The sequence below is a fragment of the Eleginops maclovinus genome, chromosome 3 (genome assembly GCF_036324505.1).
Source record: "Eleginops maclovinus isolate JMC-PN-2008 ecotype Puerto Natales chromosome 3, JC_Emac_rtc_rv5, whole genome shotgun sequence".
NCBI classification, from domain to species: Eukaryota; Metazoa; Chordata; class Actinopteri; order Perciformes; family Eleginopidae; genus Eleginops; species Eleginops maclovinus.
Window position 1 is genome coordinate 7,391,793 of NC_086351.1, and position 23,499 is coordinate 7,415,291.

The following is a 23,499-nucleotide window of genomic DNA, read 5'->3' on the forward strand; positions in this document are numbered from 1 at the left end:
TCATGAACTCTAATAATAATAATAATAATATCATGATCTATCAAAACCCTTTTGTATTTTAACAAATAGTGATAAACATCTATTGAGAAACACATATTTTAGTGTTTAAAGGCAGTATTTACAATGTGCATGGAGTAAGGCTCACAAATCTATGAGTTTATATACAGTTTATTTACACAAAGCAATCATCCCACAGTCTTTCACAGTGATTATTGCTGAACAGTATAACTGAGATTATTTTCAGGCAGAGGTAGACATGAGTTTTGTATTTTTACATATAAATGCACAAAACTCTACATTGCATGACCATATGAACACTATTTACAATAAATTCTTTCTCAGAAACACATTACATTTAAAGAGCGGCCCCTGATGTTGCAAAAAAAGTATTATTGCTTCAAATGCCCCTGTGCTTTGTTTTTTTTTTGGGGGGGGGGGGGCTGATATGCTATGTTTATGGGTCATTTTTTGGAATGCTTTTGTTTAATATGATCCACTTTTTAAGAAAAACTAAAATACTGTTTGATTGCATGAGTTTTTGGATCTTTTTAGTCTCGGAAATGCAGCATCTTGGCTTTCTGCAACATCCTCACCCCATGAAGAAACTGCATTTCAGCCAGGGCTCGAAGAGGCAGTGTGTACTTCATAGGCTGGTTTATGTCCTCCTGGGGCCCATTCTCTACTGTGACGCCCATGTTTCACTGCTGTGCTCCGACGTAGCTGCAGGTATCCCGGGCCACGACTCTGTGTTCGTCGGCAAAACGTTCAGGCTGGTCAGGACCTCCTGCGCCGTCTTTCCCAGCATGCCCTGTATGTCACAGACAAAGCGGTAGACGTAGCGTTTGCCCGCTGTCTTGTGGATGATGTTCTTGTGGTAGTAGTAACGCAGGCCACGGCTCAACTTCTCGTAGTTCATTTTAGGTTTGTTCTTGCACTGGCCCCAGCGCTTGGCCACCTGTGGGTTCGACAAAAAACATATAGAGGTCAATTTAGTGTCTTTAGTTAAAAAAACAAACAATAAATGTTGCAAAGGTGTAGAAGTACATGATATCAATGTAGTAATACTCCATTACAATTGAAAGTGCATTTAAAATCCTCCTTAAGTAAGAGTAGTGAGAAATATTATCAGCAAATTGTAGCCTGCCACAAGAATCAATTATATGTAGGATTTATTGCTGTAGCTGCGCAATGGTAGAACTAGTTTGAACTACTTAAGTGCATGTTATTCACACAATAATTAATAGTTTAGTCCAGAGGTTCACAAAATAATGTGAGGGGCCATGAGATTATTAAAGAGCTACATAACCCTAGCTGAAAATATTTCCTTTGCTTATCCCCAGGCGCCATACATATGGCAACCCACTGCTCCTAAAAATAGGATGGGTCCATTGCAGAATTTAAATATCCCCTCTGTGGGACAATTAAGGCTTCCTTCTTTCTATCTCCAGTGGTTGCAGGGAAGTGCATGAGGTGACACTGGATTTACACTTTCAGCCAGAGAGGGGCAGCAAAGCTCTACTCTTCAGCTGGGTGTTCACTCACTATTTACTTTAAGGTGACAGGAAGACAATAAAAAAAAGTTTCCACTACAAATATTTACCTTCCTGTTTTAGACTTTTCTATAATCTTTAGTTTGTGAACTTTTGTTACAATTAGCTATTAGACCTCTCTCGACCTCTAGTAATTTTTTATATACGCCATGTTAAAAGTTCACAGGGGAAATGTCTCAGATCAGTTTGGAATGACCAAAATGGTTAGAAACCCCTTCTTAATGCATTTCCATGAGTTTAACAAGTTTTTGTATGAATCTTAATCTGAAAAGTAAGCATGTATAGTCAAAGTATGTATAGGCCTACAAGTGTCAAGTAGCATACAATGGAAATATAGCACTTAAGCAAATGTACCGTTTCTTTCTATTACTGCTTTTAGAACTTCAAACCAAGATTTATTTTCCTTACCTCTGTGGGGTCGGACATCTTGAATTCCCAGCCGTCTCCCGTCCAGCAGATGAAGGTACGACAGGCAGAGTCCAGTAGTAGCTCCAGTAAAAACTGCCACAACTGGATTGGACCAGAGCCTGAATTAAAAAACAACAACATTTTGTTATCGAGCTGGAGTTATAATGGAAATGTCTTTTTCATAATCTGTCATAATAAATAGTTGTGATCCTTTACTTGAGTACTCCATTCATGACAAGAATAATTCAAATTTCATTTTAGTATAGTAAATACAAAACTATTATCAGCAAAATATACTTAAAGCATGTATTACTGATGTATAGATTATTGTTGCAGTAATGGGCAAGTACCATTTCAATGTTGTCAAAGTGGCGCTATTTATTTTTTAATAAACATAAATTACAAACCTGGATAAGCTGACATCCCGGTCATCTGGCCCTCCCTGTCCGGCCTCTGGAGGTGAGTGTTTTTGCGTTTGACCACACGGGGACAGTACTGCTCTGCGGACTGAGGGCCGGGGTTTGAGGGGCAGGGGGCAGAGTGTGGGTGAAGTAAGGGGGCAGTGAAGCTGGGGGCTGAGTAATCAGGCCAGAAAGACGACGACTGCCTCTGCCCGTCAGAGTCGTAAAGTTCAGCCGAGTGACACGAGAAGCTGCGATCCGTCTCACCTGAAACACAGAGGAGAATTAAAGTCTGAGCACAAAAATATTAGATCAGTAGTGGGGTGTTTTTAATGGATCACAAAAATGCCATAAATAAAACTCAAACCGTTAAACAATAACAAAATAAATAAAATATGAAAAAGATAATTAAAAGGTATACCTAAGACAAGACGTCTTTATACTATATATAAAGACAAGAGAAATTATAGGAATTTTAGTGAACAAATCTTAAATATTATTAATATATTATAAAAAATGTTTTAATTAAAATAAAAAAATATGTTTTACAAAAATGAATGAACAAATAAATGTGAAAATAAATACAAATATGTATCTTTTTTAAGGTCTCTGGATATTTCCTTTTCTTTTCTCATTATTTCTCTATTTGTTTATTTGTCTTTGTTATCTTATTCTTTTTTATGTATTTTACTTTGATTTTCTTATTCTTTTACACATTCGTTTTTTTTTTATGTCACTCCTTTCACTCCATAGTTTTAACATCCACAAATAAAGTGTCTTACTTTGTAATGATCCTTTCGCAGTCAGAAAGGGGCTGTGGCTGCCCTCCATGGCTGGGCTGAACTGTCCATTTTGGGGCACCAGGCTCTGGTACGTCTGAAGAGACTCATGGTAACCAGTTTGTGTCTGGTCTACCGTCAGCCCATCTGAAAATCAAGGAGAAAGTTGGTCACAAAGTAATCCTTCAGGAAAAACCAAACACAAAAATAAGAACAGTATGAGTATAAGCTCACCTTGTGGATATGAGGCCCACCAGTTGAACTCGTGGTATGAGTCCAGGTTGAAGAAGGAGGATTCACTATGGCTCACTGAGGGGGGAGAAAACTAAACATTAGAAATATGTCGAAAACACCTAAATGTGCCCACTTGTAAAATCAGACAAAGTACATGTTCTAGGTGCGGTTGCTATTGTACACCTTTAAGGTACTTGTACTTTACTTGAGAATATTGTGCTACTGCTACTCCACTTCAACTCAAATGGCAACATTATACTTTGATAACCTAAATACTTTGAAGATTCAGTTCAATAATACGAATAAAAATGATGTATTATTGTTGATTAAGAAAAAAAGTATGCATCCCTGGAGAAAGAGGAGATCATAACCTACCAAGAAGCATATGTGAATTACCCATTATTATATATACACATTATTGCATCAATCATCTGAATACTATAATAATATAATACTATATGCACTATGACTATAATGTCAAGATTTTGAATGAAGGACTTTTACTAACAGAGTATTTTGGACACTGTAATACTACTTTTACTCAAGTTAGAGATACAAGTACTTCTTCCCCCATTGCACAAAACTCATATTAGCAACCATGACTGTATATTATTCTGTATCTTGACGTTTTAGATACACACCTTTAGTGTCATAAGTGTGAGAAGCTTTTGGTGGGTCAGTGTAGCTGCTCTCCGCGACGTACTGCTGTTGTCCGGGTGTTTTACTGTCTAACAGAAAAGACAGGTCTTCACCAGGGCAGTCTGGAGGTTAAACACAATACACACACATGGAGTCAGTTAGTGATGATGGTGGCAGAGTAGAGGCAGTGTTCATGCTTGTAAAAGTTATTAAAGAGTTTAAAATGAATGAAGAGTTATTTAATGAATTCATTCCTATGGCATTGGCAAGCTACTGGCTTCCATGAATTTAGTAAGTCATATTCCCTTGCTGAAGCTCAAAATAACACATCATATTCAATGCATTTTCCTTTGTTAAATATATTAAATATATGCTATTATGCAGTAGATCAACTGCAAAGATCTCTAAATGGTGAAAGCATACAGGTGCTTCTTAAAAACGTTTTAATTCACATGAACTATTTCAGGTTGCTTCACATTATTCTTTGTCGTTGGATTTTCTTATAACCAAACTTGTGAGTGCATTGCCAAGTGTAAATATAAGATGTAAAAACATAATTGGCTGCATTACAGAAGAATACTTCATTCTGACAACTAATCAAATACTAAATTAAAACTCTGAATAAACTCAAAACTCCAAAAAATGTCTACAAGTGGCTTCTCTTTCTGAAATGAAACAAACCCTGACTCTGCCTTATGTTAAGTTATTTAACTAATATGATATACTGTGTAGTAAATGTGCTAAGTGAGCGAAGACACAAAATCATTAGTGGCCCTTTAAGCGTTAAAGTACATTAAAGCTCAAAGTAATAGTTGTTACGAGAGGAAAAATGGAGTGATTTTGTAAGTATGTGGATTTTATCTCAGGGGTGGATGTTGACGCAAGAATAACCATTTGTTTACTGTCGAATCAGCACCAGGCACTCAGGTTTATTCAGCTCAAGAGATGGAGGCAGTAGGAAACGAGGGAGGGAGGGGGGAGGAAGAGAGAGAGGAGGAAACGCCAGTGGAGGGAGGGTGACAGAGTAGTGATGGAGGTCTGGAGAGGGGGGGACTCTAAATCTGTTGGAGGAGGAAGTCTGGAGGAAAGGATTAGGGAAGACAGAGAGGGGAGTGTCTTTAACCTGACCGCCCTTTCTCTCTATCTTTGCCTAGCTCAGCTCATTCAAGTAACACACACACACACACACACACACACACACACACACACACACACACACACACACACACACACACACACACACACACACACACACACACACACACACACACACACACACACACACACACACACACACACACACACACACACACACACACACACACACACACACACACACACACACACACACACACCTGATATTTAGCAGCCCTGGTGTCAAGGTCTCATTGCGAAAAGCTCTGACAGATGTGATGATACACTAGGTGCAAATATTTCCTCTGTCCTTCAGCTGCTCAGGTCCAGAGGAAACAGATTGTGCAGACATGTAAAACAAATCTGTCTGGGCATCAATGAGAGAATAAACCTTGTGCCTTCAAAAGTCATGAAGTTCAACCCATGATGGAGCAAGTGATTCTCTAAGCTCACCATAAGATGCAAAGTCGAAGCCAGCTGGCACTTCCTGTGTCCTGAAGTCTTCAGTGTGATATCCAGGCTGGCAAATCTCCATCTGTGATGAAAGATTTGAGATTACAACTTTCATCGCCATAGAAACTCTCATCTAATAAGGCAGCATGAAAAGCTAGGTTGAGCACTTATCTTCCTGTTTGGTATATTTTAGTAGTACTGTAAAAAGTGCAGTTTTTTTAAAGCTGGATTTAGATCCTGTGGTGAAAAGTCAGACATTTTTTGAGATATTTTATTATGACACTTGTTTTTCTTGAATTTGACTAAATGTTTTTACAGCTGAACTTTTGATTGTATTGCTTTTTTCACTGAATGCACCATCAAGGAGAGTAGGGATGCAAGCTAATACTGTTTCCAGTATGAATAATTGTTCTGTCTAGTACATCATAATCATGCTATTAAACCCATTAAAGGATTTAAGAAATAATACATTATAACAGAGCATATGGATTTTCATTGTCAGGAATGAATTACACGAGTTTCTATGCTTGCAGCAAAAATGAATACGATTATCTTACAACAAATAAATGAAACATACCTTTATTTTCAAGTCTTTGCTGTCTGTGTTTCTGTCTCCAGGTTTGGCAATAGTGTCCCAGTACATCTCTTTTTCTCTCCCAGATCCACACACGTTATTCACCGGCTTCGCGTAAAACAGAGAGTGGTCAGTCCCGACCAGACCGGTCCCGTTTTAAACGCGGCGGAGGTGGGAGGGGATCTGCGTCGTGACAGGGTTTGTTCAAAGGAACGTGACGTCAGACGCACCCCTCCCCATAGCTAAAAGCAACTAAACCTTCATTCATAAAATTCTCCCTGACAAAGAAATCATCCGGTAAAATATATTATATCACGACGATCTCAAACACTGGCATGTCCATAACGAGAAGGCTGAAACCTTGAACTGAGTAGGCTATGGCAGCATAATTACTCGGGTCAATTACTGTAGGCTATTATTGATAAAATGACCATTTTAGTTGTAGCCTTCCCCACTTTATAAAGTAAGTAAATTGAATACAACTTTTTGTAAACGCATTTTAACCTCGATGTTTTGTACTAAACGTGTAATCTGAAAAATAAAGCAGAGTAAAGGTAATGGCATTACTCAAGTAAATAATACCTAAGTCTAACATAGATGGGCCTATATTATATAGAGGACAATATCATAAAATGTAGGATGTAGGATTTATTGATAACAAAAATATATTACAAAATCACTGTTTAAGATGAACTCTACTCCTTTAATAATGGTTCATAATTAACAGATAGTTGCAGATCTATGAATACCACATCTGAATACAAAATCTTATAATGAAACATATACAAACATAATGTAAAAGATACAGCAATACACATGGTCACAACAGCATTTGGTAGTTCGCCAATCAATACGGTTCATTATTTCTCGATACAAACTCTTTAACAACTCTGGGCATCAAGAAGACGCATAAAAAAAGAAACCACGAAATTAGTCGTATATATATATAATTAAGCTTATAGAGGATTCAATTAAAAAAAATTCAAAGAAAACTTTAAGAGTATAGATAACATGGCGGAGAAATTGCCAGCCAAAACATCAAGCTGTGTTATTTTTATATTCTCTCACTTGGTTCACTGATTGTCTGACAGGCGCGACTAAATAACTGAGCCATGGTTTGGGTGGGGATGAAGTAGAGGCTTTGGAAATCAGAGCAGTTGGTTTCTAATTAGGTGGGAGGAAGAAAAAAATCTCTGTATCTTTAGAAACCATTCGACAAAACAATGGCCCGTAAAAAAACAAAAAAAACAACACAAGTACTCGCTGAAGAAAGTCTGAATCACGGCGTGAGTGGCTGCAGCAGATAAGGCCGAGCCCAGGGCCTTGTATAAACAAACAACTCACACACACACACACACACACACACACACACACACACACACACACACACACACACACACACACACACACACACACACACACACACACACACACACACACACACACACACACACACACACACACACACATCTGGAAAAGTGGAGCTGGGTGAAATCGTGCGCGTCGATGGGAGACGGGAGTCGTGATTGGGAGCCCCACCTCAAGACAAGGCAAAACGGGGGTAAGGTTACATAACACGAGGTGATTAACAACCGTCTGCAGTCAACTATCAGGACTCCACCTGGGTTTAAGTAAACTGTCACGGAGCAATACAAAAATCAACAAATCTGTGGGAAATGTAGATACAAATACAAAAGTTAACGGCACTCTGGAGTAGTGGACGTTTCATGAAATCAAGTATTTGTCATGCCAAGACTACATTAAACGCTTAAATCTTCCCTTATGTTAAGCATACAAGTTTGCCTTTCCTGCATTACACATTTAAGAGGGCCTTTGTGTAAGTATAATGATCAAAATGTAGACATTTTAAAATATTAATTGAAGTAGAACTCCTCAATGTGTTTTTTAAATATTATTGTTCCTCGTGCATTTTTTCTCTCTTTTCTTTTACTATACAAATGGATTAATCTGATGAGAGTTTTCTCCAGTAATTGTTACGTGAGTTTGTGAAACTTATGAAAATAATGAGAAATTCCATCACAAAACCCCAAAGTGACTCCTTCAACAAAGTCTGGAACTGTTGTCTTATTTATTAACATATTCTCTCCCTTAGGTTAGTTGTCATGAATGCAAAATGTTAGTTTGTAAATGTGCAAATGTGTAGTAAAACGTTACATATTTTTTTTGGAATGTGGTAAGTAAAAAGCACCATGAAAACACTGAAGTAAAGTTTATACTCAACTACAGCACATTAACTAAATTATATTCTACCACTGACATTGCCCATATGTTGAAAGTAAGTAATGCTATTAAGTCTTGATAACTGAGATTTAGTATTTAATTGTACTACAAACTTAATTTGATCATCTTTATAGAGTTTTATTTCAAGGACAAAAAAATGTTTTGTTTTCACCTCAAGTCAAATGAATAAAGTGGAATACTCTTACGTCACAATTTTCCAATCAATGAGCAACGAAGGAAAGAGGAAGTGTAATTAAAAACTGCTTTGCTGCTTTTGCACTTCTTATTCAAGGATCCTGCATACGGGAAAGACTGAATGATCTTTACTTTGAATAGTTTGGCTTATTTGATGCTTATACCTGCAGGATTCTTGCTGTTCTGAATTTGTATATTCTTGGTTGATTGCATTTGTTGGAAGTCGCTTTGGATAAAATCCAAATAAAGTCTAATCTTTGACGACCGGAGTTGATTACTTTCAAGAACATTCAGTAAGTTGAAAGCTAGGCTACAATGTTATCAGGTCTGTCTCAAAACAACAGTCAGGTGACCATAAGCATTGAAATTATTCCTCCTGTCCATGCTGGCCATTAAGAAATACACATTAATGCGTTTCAATGATAGTGATTGACAACCCATGTTTGTGCAAATTCAGATTCACAAGTGTATCTGAAGTTAATATAGGGCTCCAGCAGTCAAAGTTAAACAAATCCCATGGATATAAAGTGACAGTGGATAAATGTCTCCATGTCCAGTGGAAGGACATTAACACAAACTTCAGTTTTTATGCCTAAAAGCTGCACTCCCATTATCAATCTTATATAGTAGGCTGATCCACTGAAATGATTATTGTACATTATCATACACTGGTGTTTAATGTGTGTTGAAGCATTTATATGACATGTGATGTCTCCAAAAGTGCACATCTTAGAAACCTTTTTTTATTATTTTTTTTAGAAACCAACACTATTTTGTTTTTACACTTTACAGGCTTTCAGTATTCAGTGGCACATTTCACTTTCTCTGCTGTTTAACTATTGCAAAACTTTAACTGCGTGTCGTGTTTTCCAATGAGTCAACATATAAATCTACTGCAGCACACACAAACTAGCTTTTCGTTTTTTCTTCTGAGCAGTAAGTGACTGTTGTTTCATGAGAAGTATAGTTTCAGAGCAGTGACTTCACTTCCCAATTTACAGAAGAGAGAGAGAGAGAGAGAGAGAGAGAGAGAGAGAGAGAGAGAGAGAGAGAGAGAGAGAGAGAGAGAGAGAGAGAGAGAGAGAGAGAGAGAGAGAGAGAGAGAGAGAGAGTCTTGTCATCCGGTTTTGGTCTGCGAGCAAAAAATTGTAACTGCAATGGTTTGCGCCATAGAGCCAATGCACCCCTGCATGCATTGAAGTGAGGTTAGAAGGCTTAATTATCTGCACCATTTATAAAAAACGACTAAATGACAAAGACTGCAAAGCTGCTGCAATGGACTGTACGATAAAGGTACGTGTTTAATCGTTTTTTACGCTGCCGCTGTGGTGAAATTGACAGCCACCCACACCAGCCTGCTAAGTGAGAGAGTCAAAGCGGTGATGCGAGCTCCCCACTCTTTCCTTCTTGTACAAAATTTCCTCTTCCTTCCCGTTCGTGGTTGTATGTCGGCTCTATAATAACACAACTAACCACTACATCTTTACACTCAGATAAATACACTAATTGGTGGCCGGTTACACGCGTAAAAGAGGATTTCCAAAATCGTTTCAGTTTTTTTTTCTTCTGATTGATGTGTTAGATGGGAGCTCACTATCCACGGAACCACAACACATACACAAAAATAACGCACTGAGAGAGATAACTGAATATTTTGCAGGTTTACAAACTTTAACGAAGAATTCGTGAATGAAAGGATGCTGGATTTAATTTGAGCGCACAAGGCAGGTGTCCCTGAAGGCGCCATGGATCAACTTAGCCCCTTTTCAGCCGAGCAGGAGGACTCATTTCCATCAGATGACTGGTATTTCACATTATTTATTTCAGTTCTCCGTACAAACAACGCACAGTTATTGTTTAATTTTCGTATCCTCTTTAAAATTCTGAAAGGCCTTCGTGTCGGCGAATAAAATCGTAAAGGCTTTTTAATGAAGTTAACGCTGCAAACTGTATTGCGCAACGAAATAAAAAGCAAACATTTTTATCTGATGGTGTCGGAAACAAATAGCCTAAATACAAGGCTAATTTAGTTTTTTTGGAACGAATGTGGGTGTAGGCCTTACATACAATATTTCCCTTAAAGCTTTTATACTTATTGCTGCATTAAAATGTAATTGCAATCTTCGAGAAAATCTCTTAACTTTTACGCGATGCTTAAAGCGTGAAAGTTCATTTGTGTTACACGACGTACCATAACGAAAGATGTGATACGTCAACCAAAAATAAATGTGTTATTGAGCCAATTGTAACAAGAGGAAATGCATTTGATTATAAAAGTGTCTCAGTGGTTTGAGGAACTATTATTGTAGCATACTTGTTTCTCTCTTGTTTAGTTTCAAAAAGAATATGCATATGAAAGTTAAGTTAATCGATTTACATTATTTTGGTCCATAAAAAAAGTAGTAACTTAGTGTCCAAGGCAGGAAAAGGAGGACATCCTGTTAACAAAAGTTAAATAATTAATTAAGTCCTTTAAAAGTGTATCTATTTCATGTTTTAATTTGCTTAAATGCTGCATATTCAGAATTATCAGTTAAAAACATAATCATTCAGATAATTAGTCTCCTGTTCTGTGTCGCAGCAGATTGTTTGTATGAGGTTATTTTAAGTATAATTTATTGCTGCAAACGGGAGCACTTGTCAGGTGTCGTTATCTGAACTCAGCAGGCTTCCTGTCAGAAACCTCAGACTTTCCGCACACATTTCCGCTCAGTGAACTAAAAAAAAAAAAAAATGTTGAAAAGGCAACAAAGCCTCTCCTGGAAGAAACGAAGTGGACAAACTAAGGCGTTGCATTGTTCAAACTCCACATTGTCCACTCACACAGGCTGGAAGGTGGAGGACAGCCCGGCTCGGTCTGCGGCCTGAAGGCCTGAGATCTGCCAGGCCCGACCTGTAGAAACCGCACCGATGTTTTTGTAGCACAAAGTGCAGCTGCTTAGGCCTTTGCAAAATCAGCTTAGCTTTTACTTCTGCTTTTTGCCACTTGCCTCAGACATGGCGAGAGGAGGGGTGTGCCTTTGCACAACTTGATCTCTGGCCTGTTACTGAAGGCTACACCTTGTTTTAGAAGAGTTTTGTTTCATTTGATATCCTCCCATAGCCTTGATGGGAGTTGACAGATCCATTAAATATTCATATAGGAGCCTATCTGGAAGCCAACAGGAGCTCAGTTACATTTAAAAACACTACTAATGGCTAGAAGCACACACAAGAAGGCTACAAGAAAGACCAAAAGGTATCATTTAGGTATTGTAAACCCTGTAAATATTCCTACTGATTAGTTCCATCTAAAGTTAAAAATCTATCTGTGCTTATTTCACATTAAAATCAAAATGTCCATTAACCCAAAAAACGTAAAAGTTAAAAACAAGGATGAACCAAAAAGCACGAATGCAAATAGCATTACTTATGAGGCTGCATTGCACTTCAAATGTAGGAGGGATGATAATGCCCCACATTTATGGCACCAAAGCAACCTTTAGAACACTTAAACTATCAAAGTAATTGTTTTTTTCAAACTCTACTGTTAATATAAATCACATAATTGATGTAATGGATGTTAACAAAATTCTTGGTTGCAGTGGTTCCCAACCTTTTTGACAAACACCAACAGACCTCACCCAATTGATTTATTTCAATATTTTGTACAGTAAAAAAGTAAACGTATACATTTTTTTTGCAGCAGTAATGTTTTTCAATTTGGTGATCCCTACGATTTATCCTTTCACCAGTTGAGAGCACCTGGTTTTAGAGCTAAAAGCTGTTATTTAATCTGATCAGATCATTGTCAGCATATATATTTACCACTATTTCGTATGTCGCCAATTTATAAAAGTTATCGTTTCGTGTATACATTGTAGAAAACTCAAAAACTTTCTTGTTTTCATTCTTGGTAAAACAAAATAAAACATTTAATGTAATTAATAAGCAGATCAGTCTCTTCTGAAAACAGTTGCAGGCATATTTGCCACAAGTGATTCTCAAAATAGGCTACAGCTATATACTGTAGGCTACAATGGGTCACTCAAAACTTTACCTACATATACAAAATAAAATCTAACAGTTATTTTGAGCAAATGTTATCTCATTTAATCAAAGTCAATGGCATTCAAGTTAGAAGCCTTTTAGTTTTCAAAACAGCACAACCCCCCTCCATGTCTGATTCATAACACGATTGTCAGTTATATATAATCTCATTCCTGCTGTGCTGTAATATCCATTTTGATATTTCACTGAACATGACTAAAAAAGGTAGAATCCTATAGTTTGAACTGGAGCTGTTAAGGTTCATCAGGTAATACAAGTCGTGTCAGAATTATACTAAAGATTTGTCCTTTTTTGCAGTTGATCTGAAAATGTATTTACTACAGATATAAGAAGAATGAACACCCATTTTGTAAACATCACACTCTCTTGGTTTGGGCAAGACTGCATGATGCAACCCGCAGAGATGCTGACTTAAAGTGAAAAGTTTCCATGCAGTACTTGATCTTCAAATGAGGTGTTCAAGTGTTTACTATCACACTGAACAAAACATTTTAGGACATCGGGGCTCATAGAAAGCATCAATAGGGTCATGTTTTTTAAAAGTTGTTTTGTGTCACTGAGCAGCAAGCTGAAACACATTGAACAGGAAGTCAGTTGTGGCATTAGCGGTCAGGCCAAATTGTGGTATATTTGTATCAGTGTGCAGAGAGAAAAAGGAGCGAGCGCAAGGGGAAGATAAAGAAAGAGCGGGAGTGTGTGTTTGTGGTTGTGAAAGCATGAGCATGTCACTAAATGTACAAAACTGAAAATGGTAAGCAGCTTCAAGTCACGATAATATCAACAGTTTGAGTGTTGACTACCAAAAACAAGCCAAAAAAAACATTTAACCATCACTATTAAAAGTATTAACAAACATGACTTCGCATGAGAATCTGCTGTCAGTTGTCTGTTTTATCAGCCGACTGTTTCACTTCTGCACAGAGAAATGGGGCTCTGAAGCCACCCAGTGTGAGAGGAAGGCAGGGGAAAAGAGAACAACATGCCAGAAGTAAAACAAAGTAATCAGCTGAAGTAGAAGAAAACAGGGTGTGCGGTCAAAAGAAAGCTGAGCAGGACAATATGAAGTCCTGTGAAACCCTTCTGTCACATGACAAAATGCATGTATTTTTGTTCATTTGAAAGCCTTACATTTAAAGCTGAATTCTGCCCATTTAACACAGTATGCTGTATCCAGTCATGCTTATTGTTGTGAGCATATTTTGTTATTGAAGTCTGATAAATTGCCTCAAGTGATCTCACTTAAGTCTGTTGGAGAACTGTGAGTTTAAAAATAATGCGGGGTGTGGAGTTCAAAAGAACCATGCTTACACACCTCTGTAGGTGGCATCTCATCTCTACTAATAAAAAAAGGTCATGTTTTTTCAATTTGATCGCTAACAATGTATTTTAAACTATCTTCAACTTGTGCTTGCTGTTAAAAAGGGTGCATTATTTACACAGCAGCAAATACTCAATTCAGCAGTGGGGTGCTGAGATCTCAAACTGCTGACTTCTCTATCAGTTCGTCTGCAGCTTCGAGGAAATGCCAAACTGTGTGCCATGCATTAAGATGCGGTTTACAATGCTCAGGCAACAATTGAGCTAAAAAAAAATACACAGAGGCAAAAAACAAACAGAAAGAAAAAAACACAATGCAAAGGCGGCACTTCAATCAGGCCTATAGTCTTCTTGCTGTCCAATGAACCCGACCCCCTCTCCTCCTATGAACACAGGCCTTTAGGGTTGTTTTCCAGCTTTAAAATGACCCAGATTTTTACACTGTGCCCCCTCCTCTACCATTTCCTCTCCCTTGGCCTGTGCCAAAAGGTTCCTCTGCACATGGCGGCTAGGTTTCCTGTAGGCCACTGAAAAAGCACGGCACTGACGTACGAGGTCCAAAGACAATGCTCAACTCCTCTAAACAAACACGCACTTGCACCCACTTAGACTGCATCACACATGCACACACTTAATGTGAGCAGCAGACAGAACAACAGGTCCGGTGTTTGCACTCCACTGTGCGTGGGATGAAAGTGACATCTCAGGAGTGGTTTTGAGGCCTCGCTGTAGGTGCTAAACACAGGAAGAAGGACTTAAATCTCGATTAGACTCCACCTTGAGCCAACACCCCTGCCTCCCCTGCAACCCTAATCCTAACGACAAAATAAAATTGTGGTTAAGGTTACTGATGTTAAAGATTAGACAGCCTCCTGACTACTAGAACAGTTTACTTCTGATTTTATAAATGGTGTGATAAACTCCTATCTCCAATGTTGCTTGGATATACACACTACTGAATCTTAAGCAAAGCCAGGGTTTGTGTTGCAGAGATCGTTTGGATGTTTGATAAGAAAGCAGAGGTCATAAACCAGATTTAATCTTTACAAACTGCAGAATTAAATGGGAAATAGTCCCGACTCAAAATCTAATATTCAAGTTCTTCTGAGCAAGTCACTAGTTCAAGTCAGTGGTTAGAATAACAATTATAGGTGACAAAATACAAAAAGAACAATTACTGTTGCGGTTCTCTGGATTAATATCCAAAAAACTGGCAACAGTTAATGTTTATGTAGAGCAACGTAATGACAATGTTTGATGAATGGGAATAATAACAGCAGGAGGAAGAAATGAATTATTCTATCCTTATATAATACTTATATCCTCTCCTAACTATGACTCAAAAACCAAATTCAATAAGAAAAGGGATACGATTTTGTCCTTCAATATACATTTAGGATATAATTTTCCCTCTCTACTAAAGAGTGAGCTTTAAAACACTGTTATGTCTGTGGCCCAAGTGTAAACTTACAACGATCTCTTTTTGATTGGTTGTGTCGTTATTATTTCTTCTAGAACTCTAGTTGCTAATGATGACGCTTCTGTTCACTGAAGCATAAGCTTAGTGTGTATATGGAAAAACTCACTTTCCACAGGTTGTGACCCGGCACATTAATGGCAGACAGTGACCGCTGTTGCTCTGTTTGACAGGAAGCGCTATCAGTGGTGAGTGAGGATCAGCCAATATTCGAGCCGCCCTACACCGCAGTGCACATGAAGGCCGAGATGACATCGCCCGGCGCGTTCAGCCAGGCCTCAAAGCAGAGTCCTGAGCCCACCGAGCCCGAGTGGGTGGGGTCAGCAGCTCAAAACCCTGGGAAAAGAGGCGAGCACGTCAATGGCACCAGGTGAGTCAGGGCGGGCCGAGGCCACAGGGGAGCCGAGGTTCCCGGAATTATATGACTGGAGATTTGTCACGGTGCATTTAAGTATTTGGGTTTTTCCAGACCCTAAAAGTGTTTGTTTATTGTTCTCTTACCTAATTCAACAATGAGTCTTGTTTTCCTTTAACATCCATCATGCTTATGGGGCTTATGTTGGAATTTCAAATTTGGTCATTTTGGTGTTTGAACGGAATCATTACAGAAACGCCAGAGGGGGAAAGTAATTTAGTAAAAGTATGCATTTTGAGCTACTTGAACTTTTAGGATGTCCATTTTCTGCTAGAGAATTAAAAAAGTTAAAATAATCTATTTAACAAAATAAGTAAAACGAATGAATAAAGTATTTTCTTCTCTCTTAGATGTTATTTTACTTTGAATGCTTTCGGCTGATACGGCCTAAATTATAATCAGTGTTAATGTGGATTGAAGTGACTCCACATGTAGCAGCAACAGCAGTGGCCGTATTCCTGCTGGATGAGTATTTTACCTAAATAAAAACATCTGAGTACTTATTCCCACTGCTACTAGGTAGAGCAATTCAAATCTCAGTGTTCATACAGGTTGGATCAACAGCAGTTACGTGGTGTTAATACTTAAAACTTCTTATCTCCAAGTGTCAATTTGAAACCGTTTTAAGCCTTAATCTTTCTTCTGTCACCTACAGATACTGACAAACTGAGCAAGAGAAAATAACCTTGTATAAAAAAGACGTGTGAAATCTATTTTCAGATCAGTAGCAATAACAAGTATCATCAAATGAGTCAATAAAGAGATGTTAAATGGAAGTGACCTGACTAAATGTCATTTCAAAGGTTTGAATGAACTTTTCATCCTCCGTTTGTTTAAGCCGTGAGTCCCCCGTGGACTGCAGCGTTGTCACCAAGCGCTCCAGACACATGAGCAACGACGGGGCCCCGATGCCATACCAGGCCTCGTATCCGGAGCCCCGCGTAAGCCCACAGACCGCAACCCCACCCAGCAGCGCCACAGAGGAAAAGAGGGTCATCGTGCCAGCAGGTGAGTCACATAAACACCATCAGCCTCCATCCTCACAAGACCAATGCCACCAGAGCTGTCATACGCGGAGCTTGTGCAATATCAATGACTCAATTGAAGATGAACAAAGCATTTTCCGCAAAACTTCTACACTACTCTCCAGTGGCACAGCTCAACAATAGCATGTTGAAAGTGTAACATTCTGGAGCTACATTGGAAAACACATAATTCATTTTAAGAAGGGGATTGATTGTAAATCTATTTTAGGCTTTTGAAAATCCTTTTCAAAGTCTGAAAAGTCAAACTAGCAATACTCAGTTCTTTTCATCCCATGAAAAATACCAAAACCAGAGAAATTCTTGTACCAAAAGGTATTATCCGTATCCAAAGTCTGATACATAACTGTTGTCCAAAAACATTTTTTTAAAACCCACAATCCTATACAAGCAGTGCTATTGCTGTTAATACTTAATGTCTCTTAATCCTCAGTACAAAAGAGTCCCCAAAAATGTACTTGTTAAAACTACAGTGCATATCTCTTTAAGGAAGTGGACTAAAAACATGAAACTATATACGTATTTGTTTCCCATTATGAAAGATTCTCATCTTTATTAGGAATGAATGAGGTTGGGGCTGAATGTCACAGGAAGTCGGCCTGTTTAGAGGGACAGTAATGCTGATATGTTGACAACAAGGAAAAGTGTAGAATAACATCAGCCTTATCTTTCAAAACATAGGAGACAGAATATCCTTAAGTTGAATATTAATGTGTTAGAAAAAAGGTTCTTTCAAGGTCCAATTTTTCCAAAAACATAACAACAACACCAGCCAAAGTTACAAGAGCTTATTTTTAAATAGATGATCTGAAGAAAGTTTGCTACAGCTGAACTGTGAGCACTGGACTTCCCTTTTTCCTTTGCAGAATAAAATCACTGACACGCATCCTGGAGTTAAGACAGTGGTGTGTCACTGCTAACTGAGTAGTCATAGTTAGGATATAGACAACTTGCACTTGGTCCATTTCATCCTCACTATGAATCATTGGTCTAGCCATCTAAAAACTAACCTGGTGGCATATTTTATGTTCCCAGGCTATTATTGTCCTCAGACTCGATTTATAGCATATCAAAGCAGCAGGTTTCAGTGAGTCAGACTCTCTGGAGGGATCCCACATCAGACGTGCTCCAGAGGCGTGCAGTGAACAATTTCAAACTCAGCTCTTTGAAAACCGACGAGAAACATCAATGAGTCAACCGAGATATTCTGCTTCATAATTCACGGATGTTGCATCACAGTGGCATGTGTTAACCAAGGACAATCAGGACATCAGGGTGTGGTGGCTCCTGCCTAATATTACTGGCAATTTACAGTCACTGTTTACGACTGGAAATTAGCTTACCATATCATCAGATAAATAATATACCACAGTGCTGTAACCAGACTATGGTACAGGATATGAAACGCGAACTAATGTCAAATTTTCAGGGTAAGAAAAAGCTTAAATTGCCCAGTCTTTGTACACATATACACTGTCAGGGTTGTCAAAACCACCACATCTTTACTAAAGACTCAGTGGCTGTGTTCCGCTCAGCATTAACCGCTTTTATTTGTTTACTTCCTGTTATCTTCAGGGATACTGTTGGCGCATGTGGTGGCTTATGGAGAGCCGGGCAAAACAAAATAAGGAAAACAATATTTATTAACAGAATAGGTAACTTTAAATTGTATGTGTCATATGTTTTTGGCATCACATTAAAACACTCATTTAAAATGAATGAAGGCCCTTGAAGATATTTTAAAAAGATAATACAAGATAAAAAAAACAAGAGCTTTAAGATATTTTCTGAAACAAATGTTTTCAAATGGATCACTTTTTAGAGCCAGAACTCTCAGAGCCATCAACCTTAATTTAAAAGCCCATACAGTATGCTCAAACTTTAGCCCGCAATATAATATTAAACCATTTTTCTTTTTAAATCTTCTAACCTTGCGAGACATTATACCTCATAATCTGGAGTCTTTGCTGATCATTTTGTGCTTCTGATGCCAGATCCAGAGGTTTGGACACAGGACCACGTGCGGCAGTGGCTGGACTGGGCCATCAAGGAGTACGTCCTGGAGGAAGTGGACGTCATGCTCTTCCAAGCACTGGACGGCAAGGCCCTTTGCAAGATGACCAAGGAAGACATGATGCGTCTCACGTCGGCCTACAACGCAGACATCCTGCTCTCACACCTCAGTTACCTCCGGCAGAGTAAGGCTCGCCTCGTCTTTGAGATCTCGCCCTCTCCCTTTAGCTGATAACATTGTTTCTGTTCTCCTTGTATGACTCAAAAACGTTTTCATTGTTCTATTGTCACAAATATTTTACATGCCTGTAAGCAGGATCAGAAATAAATTCAGGTAAAGACATGAAGCAATGATTGACAACAAACTACTCAACTAGATTGAATGAGTTTATTGATTAGTAAAAACATTAAAGATTTGCCACTTTTATCTTTGTACAGTTGAATGTTTTGGACTGAAGTTTGTCACAATGTTTACAGAATTGTGTCTTCAGGAAGTGTTTTGACCTCTTCCTCTTTGCTAACACACACACTTCCTGTGTTTTGCATACAATATGTCATCATGATTTCTGATACGTGCTGCATTACATCATTTTGCTGCCTTTTTGCTTCTGCAAATCAGTGTTACAAATGCAGCTAAAGAAGACGGGCACCATGTCCTAGTCCAAATTTCAGAGTATTGTTAGGATATAAGGGGTGGACGAAATAACAGCAACATCTCATAATATAAACACAACGCAGTATTACGGCAGTAACACTACACACTGATTCATCAAAAGTCCAATCGATACCTCCTGTCTTTTAAAGCCTGTGACATTTATTACTTCTCGAAATACTAATCCTGACAAATTCTCTTCTGGCATGATTGACTTCAGGTGTATATCCATTAAATTAATATTTACTTTTTTGCTTCAGGTAGCCCTACATTCTCGTACTCCACAACTCCAACCAACACCACACCGCCCCAACAACCCAGACTACAGGTGAAAGCAGGTGAGATCATCCACGTTCAAATCTGTTCAAAGTTATTATGAAGCAGATCATGTCCATTTTGTTGTTAATATCTTTATGATTTAGAAAAGGTTTATCAGAAAACCTTTGCTTATTTAATCATTTGGCAGTTACGTCAAGTTACTTTCAACTCCATTATGACAGACTACCTGCATGATTTTAATAAAGAAAACATATTTTCCCCAAATGTGAAAAAAACCTCTTATTTGCTGTATCTAAGGTTTTATTGCCACCCCGTTAGTCACACTGTTGAGATCAATTTGAGTGTTTCTGCGTGTGATTAAAAGTTCAGACTTTACAGTCACATTCTCAAACCACTGAGTTGATTTGAATGACACTTGAAGGGATTTAAAAATAATGAGTCAAGTTTCAGAACCATGCTACATAGTTTCACAGAGTTTCAGAGTTCTTTGGCACAACACTGGCCTCAGTTGACAAAACCTTGATGAGTCCAAAACTCAACAGCCAGTTTCAGACAGGAAACAGCTGCACAGGCACAGGAAATGTGGGGGTATGGGTCCTGCTCCTGGGACACAATTCACAATCTTGTGGCGACAGGGGTGGCATGAACAAAATAAACTTTTTGGGTCATCTTCAGACCTCCAAACTCTTATCGTCTTGGTCTTCATTTACCCACTTCCTTCCTTCTATAGCTGAGCCATCCCACTGTCCACTTCAAAAGCCATTTTAAGCCACGTGCCAGCCAAAGTCTGGTCTCATCACTGTTGTTTTTGTGTGTGTGCAGAGAGTGGTTTCGATGAGATCAGCTGCAGGAGCAGTTGGCCGGCAAACACCATGAGCCCAGTGCCAAAAGGTAAGACAACAAAAAACAGGGATGATATGAAACTAATGATCATCATATGTGTTCATGCATGAACAACTACTGATTTCACATGGAGGTTTAACATCATAACGTTTGCCACAACTGAGTATCAAACCACTTCATATCCATCCTTTTATTATTCATTTGCAGGTCCCTCCATGGAGCACCAACACAGCTCAAGAGTTCCAGAGCCTGCTCCAAGAATTGTCCAAGGTATGTAGGCCACATTTCTTTTTATTTTATCTTTAAGCAGATACTGGAAATCACATAAAGCTCGTCCAGACAAGCGCCCAATGTTTCCAAAGATTGGAGATGTATAACAAATATGTTTTGCTGCTCTGTGAGTCTACATAGCATGCTTCTATGCCAACAAACACAATGCATTTTACATAAGCATGTATTCTGTTCCAACATGAAAGTTTAGCAAGTAAACATGTTCACGCTAAAGCATAACATACGAGTACAAATCTATGTAAAGGAGCACACGTCCATTTTTACGTGTAGAATATGTTTTTAATATTTCCCTCCATCCAAAGGGGCTCTAAAGATGTAAAAATAAAAATGCCTTTTTTTCTTTCCAGACCCATATCAGACATTAGGGCCCATTAGCAGTCGACTAGCCAACCCAGGTAAGAATCTATAGCCCCAAAAGATAAAACCAACGAGGATTACACAAATGAGGCCTTTACACTGTCTGCTTTGGCAACATGAGAGAAAAGCAAGAAAGGGCATTTCATTTCCAAAATGGAAATGTTAAACTTAAAGCAACACCTGTTGTGTCAGCAGAATTGCATCACGTTTACAGTAAGACACAATCTGGCATCCCTCTCACCAAAATGATTGTTTGCCCTGCTGTTTCCTCACAGAAGGCCAAGCCCTCAGCTCATCCAAGAACCGAACAGGCAAACAAAGTCCGTACAAGCTCCCTGACCCCAGCGCTCACAGGCCTGTGGGTAGGTTTCTGCCCCGATGTCTGTCCCTTTTTCCAAACCACACAGTGAAAAGGTCACATTTAGTGGAATATAAATATAAGCAGACTAATGGGAAAGAAAACTTTTCATTGGCACAGGGATGATTACAGTCTTCAAAATGTATCAATGTTAAGTAGCAATCACTTAGAAAACAAACATTTAACACACCGACTACTGGTATTGCTCACATGTACTGTCTTGTGTGACAAACCAATGAAGTCAGTGTTCATTATTTAACTGAATTCTCCTCCCAGGTTCGGGGCAGATCCAGCTGTGGCAGTTCCTGCTGGAGCTGCTGTCCGACAGCTCCAACTCCGGCATCATCACCTGGGAGGGAACCAATGGCGAGTTCAAGATGACCGACCCGGACGAAGTGGCCAAGCGTTGGGGAGAGCGCAAGAGCAAGCCCAACATGAACTATGACAAGCTGAGCCGCGCTCTGCGCTACTACTACGACAAGAACATCATGACTAAGGTGCACGGCAAGCGCTACGCATACAAATTTGACTTCCAAGGCATCTCGCAGGCACACCAGAATCACTCAGCCGAGGGAGGGCTTGTTAAGTACCAGACTGAGATGCCTTATGTCCAGCCCTACCACAGCCACCAGCCAAAAATGAACTTCATGGGTGGCCATCCTGCACCAATGCCCGTGTCTCCAGGCAACTTTTTCAGCCCTCCATCGACGTACTGGAACTCACCCAACAGCCCAATCTATCCTGGGTCAGCCATGACCAGACATCCCGCCACCCACTCCCACCTGAGCTCGTACTACTGAGGATGATGCATTTCCCCGCTTGGACGAGATCGCTCGAAAGCGGAACCCGAATGAGTTAAATAAAATAAAATAAAAAAGACAGCAACTCCATCCAGGAGGCACCTGAGCTGAACCCTGTCTGAAAATGAAGGTGAAATGACGCTACGGTCTGTTTTATAAAAGGCATTAAGATGTCATCTTTGTCACATTCCTTCTTAAAGTGGACAAGACATGAGGGTTAATTAACGGAGGAACGGAACGGTTTTTTTAGTTCCAAGATTTGTAATGAATATACTGATGACACACTGTATTAACGGTTATTCAAATGATATAAAGCCAAGTTTATTTTGTAAGTACCTTGTTTAATTTGTAAAGTCATAGCATTTACTGTGTGAATGGCATAACTGTATTTTCAAGTATATAAAATGGTTGACGCTGCAACATTCCCATTCAATGACCTGACATTTGTAAAAGAATTTGTACAGAATGATGGTTAAGTAGCAATATTTACTCACGATGTAAAGCTAATAAATGATGCTTGTATCTGGAAATTGGCTCCTGGGTTTTATTATTTACAGATTTTGAACTGCAACTTGTCTTTTTTGTTACGGGAAAAAACACTTTATAAGTTTGCACTTTGTTAGAAAGGAATAGAAAACATTTTAGTACATTCTTGTCTTGTCTTTCATTAAGCTAAAACCAACAGTTTACCACAAATACTGAAAACTGTAGGAAACTGCTAGCTTGATACTTTTTAAATAAACCTCTTATGCTTAATTTAACACATTATGTATTGTTTGTTAAAGCCCTAAAACATGCTGAATTACACTAAGCTATTAAGGGCTGCATAAAAAACATATGTGTTTTATTATAAGAAATGATTGCTAAAGGCTAAATGTTGCAAGTGACGGATAAAGGCAATCCCGTTTTAGAGTCAGTATTAAAAACTACTGCATCAAACACGTAGTAGTAATCATAATACTTTATCATCTAAAAACATTTAAACCAACCTCTACA

At 38.7% G+C, this 23,499-nt stretch overlaps 2 protein-coding genes across 8 annotated transcripts; one reads left to right on the forward strand and one right to left on the reverse strand.

The window, feature by feature from the left end:
• Positions 1 to 150: 150 nt before the first annotated feature.
• On the reverse strand, positions 151 to 6,316 carry etsrp (ETS1-related protein). 2 transcript variants are annotated; one of them, XM_063878419.1, is made up of 8 exons: positions 6,176 to 6,316; positions 5,599 to 5,680; positions 4,014 to 4,100; positions 3,373 to 3,447; positions 3,142 to 3,285; positions 2,366 to 2,626; positions 1,959 to 2,077; positions 151 to 955 (listed from the first exon to the last, which is right to left on the reverse strand). In XM_063878419.1, exons 1-8 carry the CDS (start codon positions 6,239 to 6,241, stop codon positions 680 to 682), a joined length of 1,110 nt encoding a protein of 369 aa, XP_063734489.1. In that variant the 5' UTR covers positions 6,242 to 6,316; the 3' UTR covers positions 151 to 679. The 2 variants fall into 2 exon arrangements, with proteins under 2 accessions (XP_063734489.1, XP_063734488.1); XM_063878418.1 differs by having other exon boundaries at positions 4,014 to 4,133.
• Positions 6,317 to 9,728: 3,412 nt separating this feature from the next.
• fli1rs (Fli-1 proto-oncogene, ETS transcription factor-related sequence) lies at positions 9,729 to 23,033 on the forward strand. 6 transcript variants are annotated; one of them, XM_063878940.1, is made up of 11 exons: positions 9,777 to 9,901; positions 10,269 to 10,412; positions 15,626 to 15,822; positions 16,706 to 16,875; positions 18,905 to 19,108; positions 19,836 to 19,913; positions 20,677 to 20,745; positions 20,905 to 20,967; positions 21,336 to 21,383; positions 21,621 to 21,707; positions 21,980 to 23,033. In XM_063878940.1, the coding sequence occupies exons 3-11, from the start codon at positions 15,689 to 15,691 to the stop codon at positions 22,501 to 22,503; spliced, it is 1,377 nt and encodes a 458-aa protein (XP_063735010.1). In that variant the 5' UTR covers positions 9,777 to 9,901; positions 10,269 to 10,412; positions 15,626 to 15,688; the 3' UTR covers positions 22,504 to 23,033. The 6 variants fall into 6 exon arrangements, with proteins under 6 accessions (XP_063735006.1, XP_063735011.1, XP_063735008.1 ...); XM_063878936.1 differs by lacking the exon at positions 10,269 to 10,412 and having other exon boundaries at positions 9,729 to 9,901; XM_063878939.1 differs by lacking the exon at positions 9,777 to 9,901 and having other exon boundaries at positions 10,038 to 10,412.
• The last annotated feature ends 466 nt before the right edge of the window (positions 23,034 to 23,499 follow it).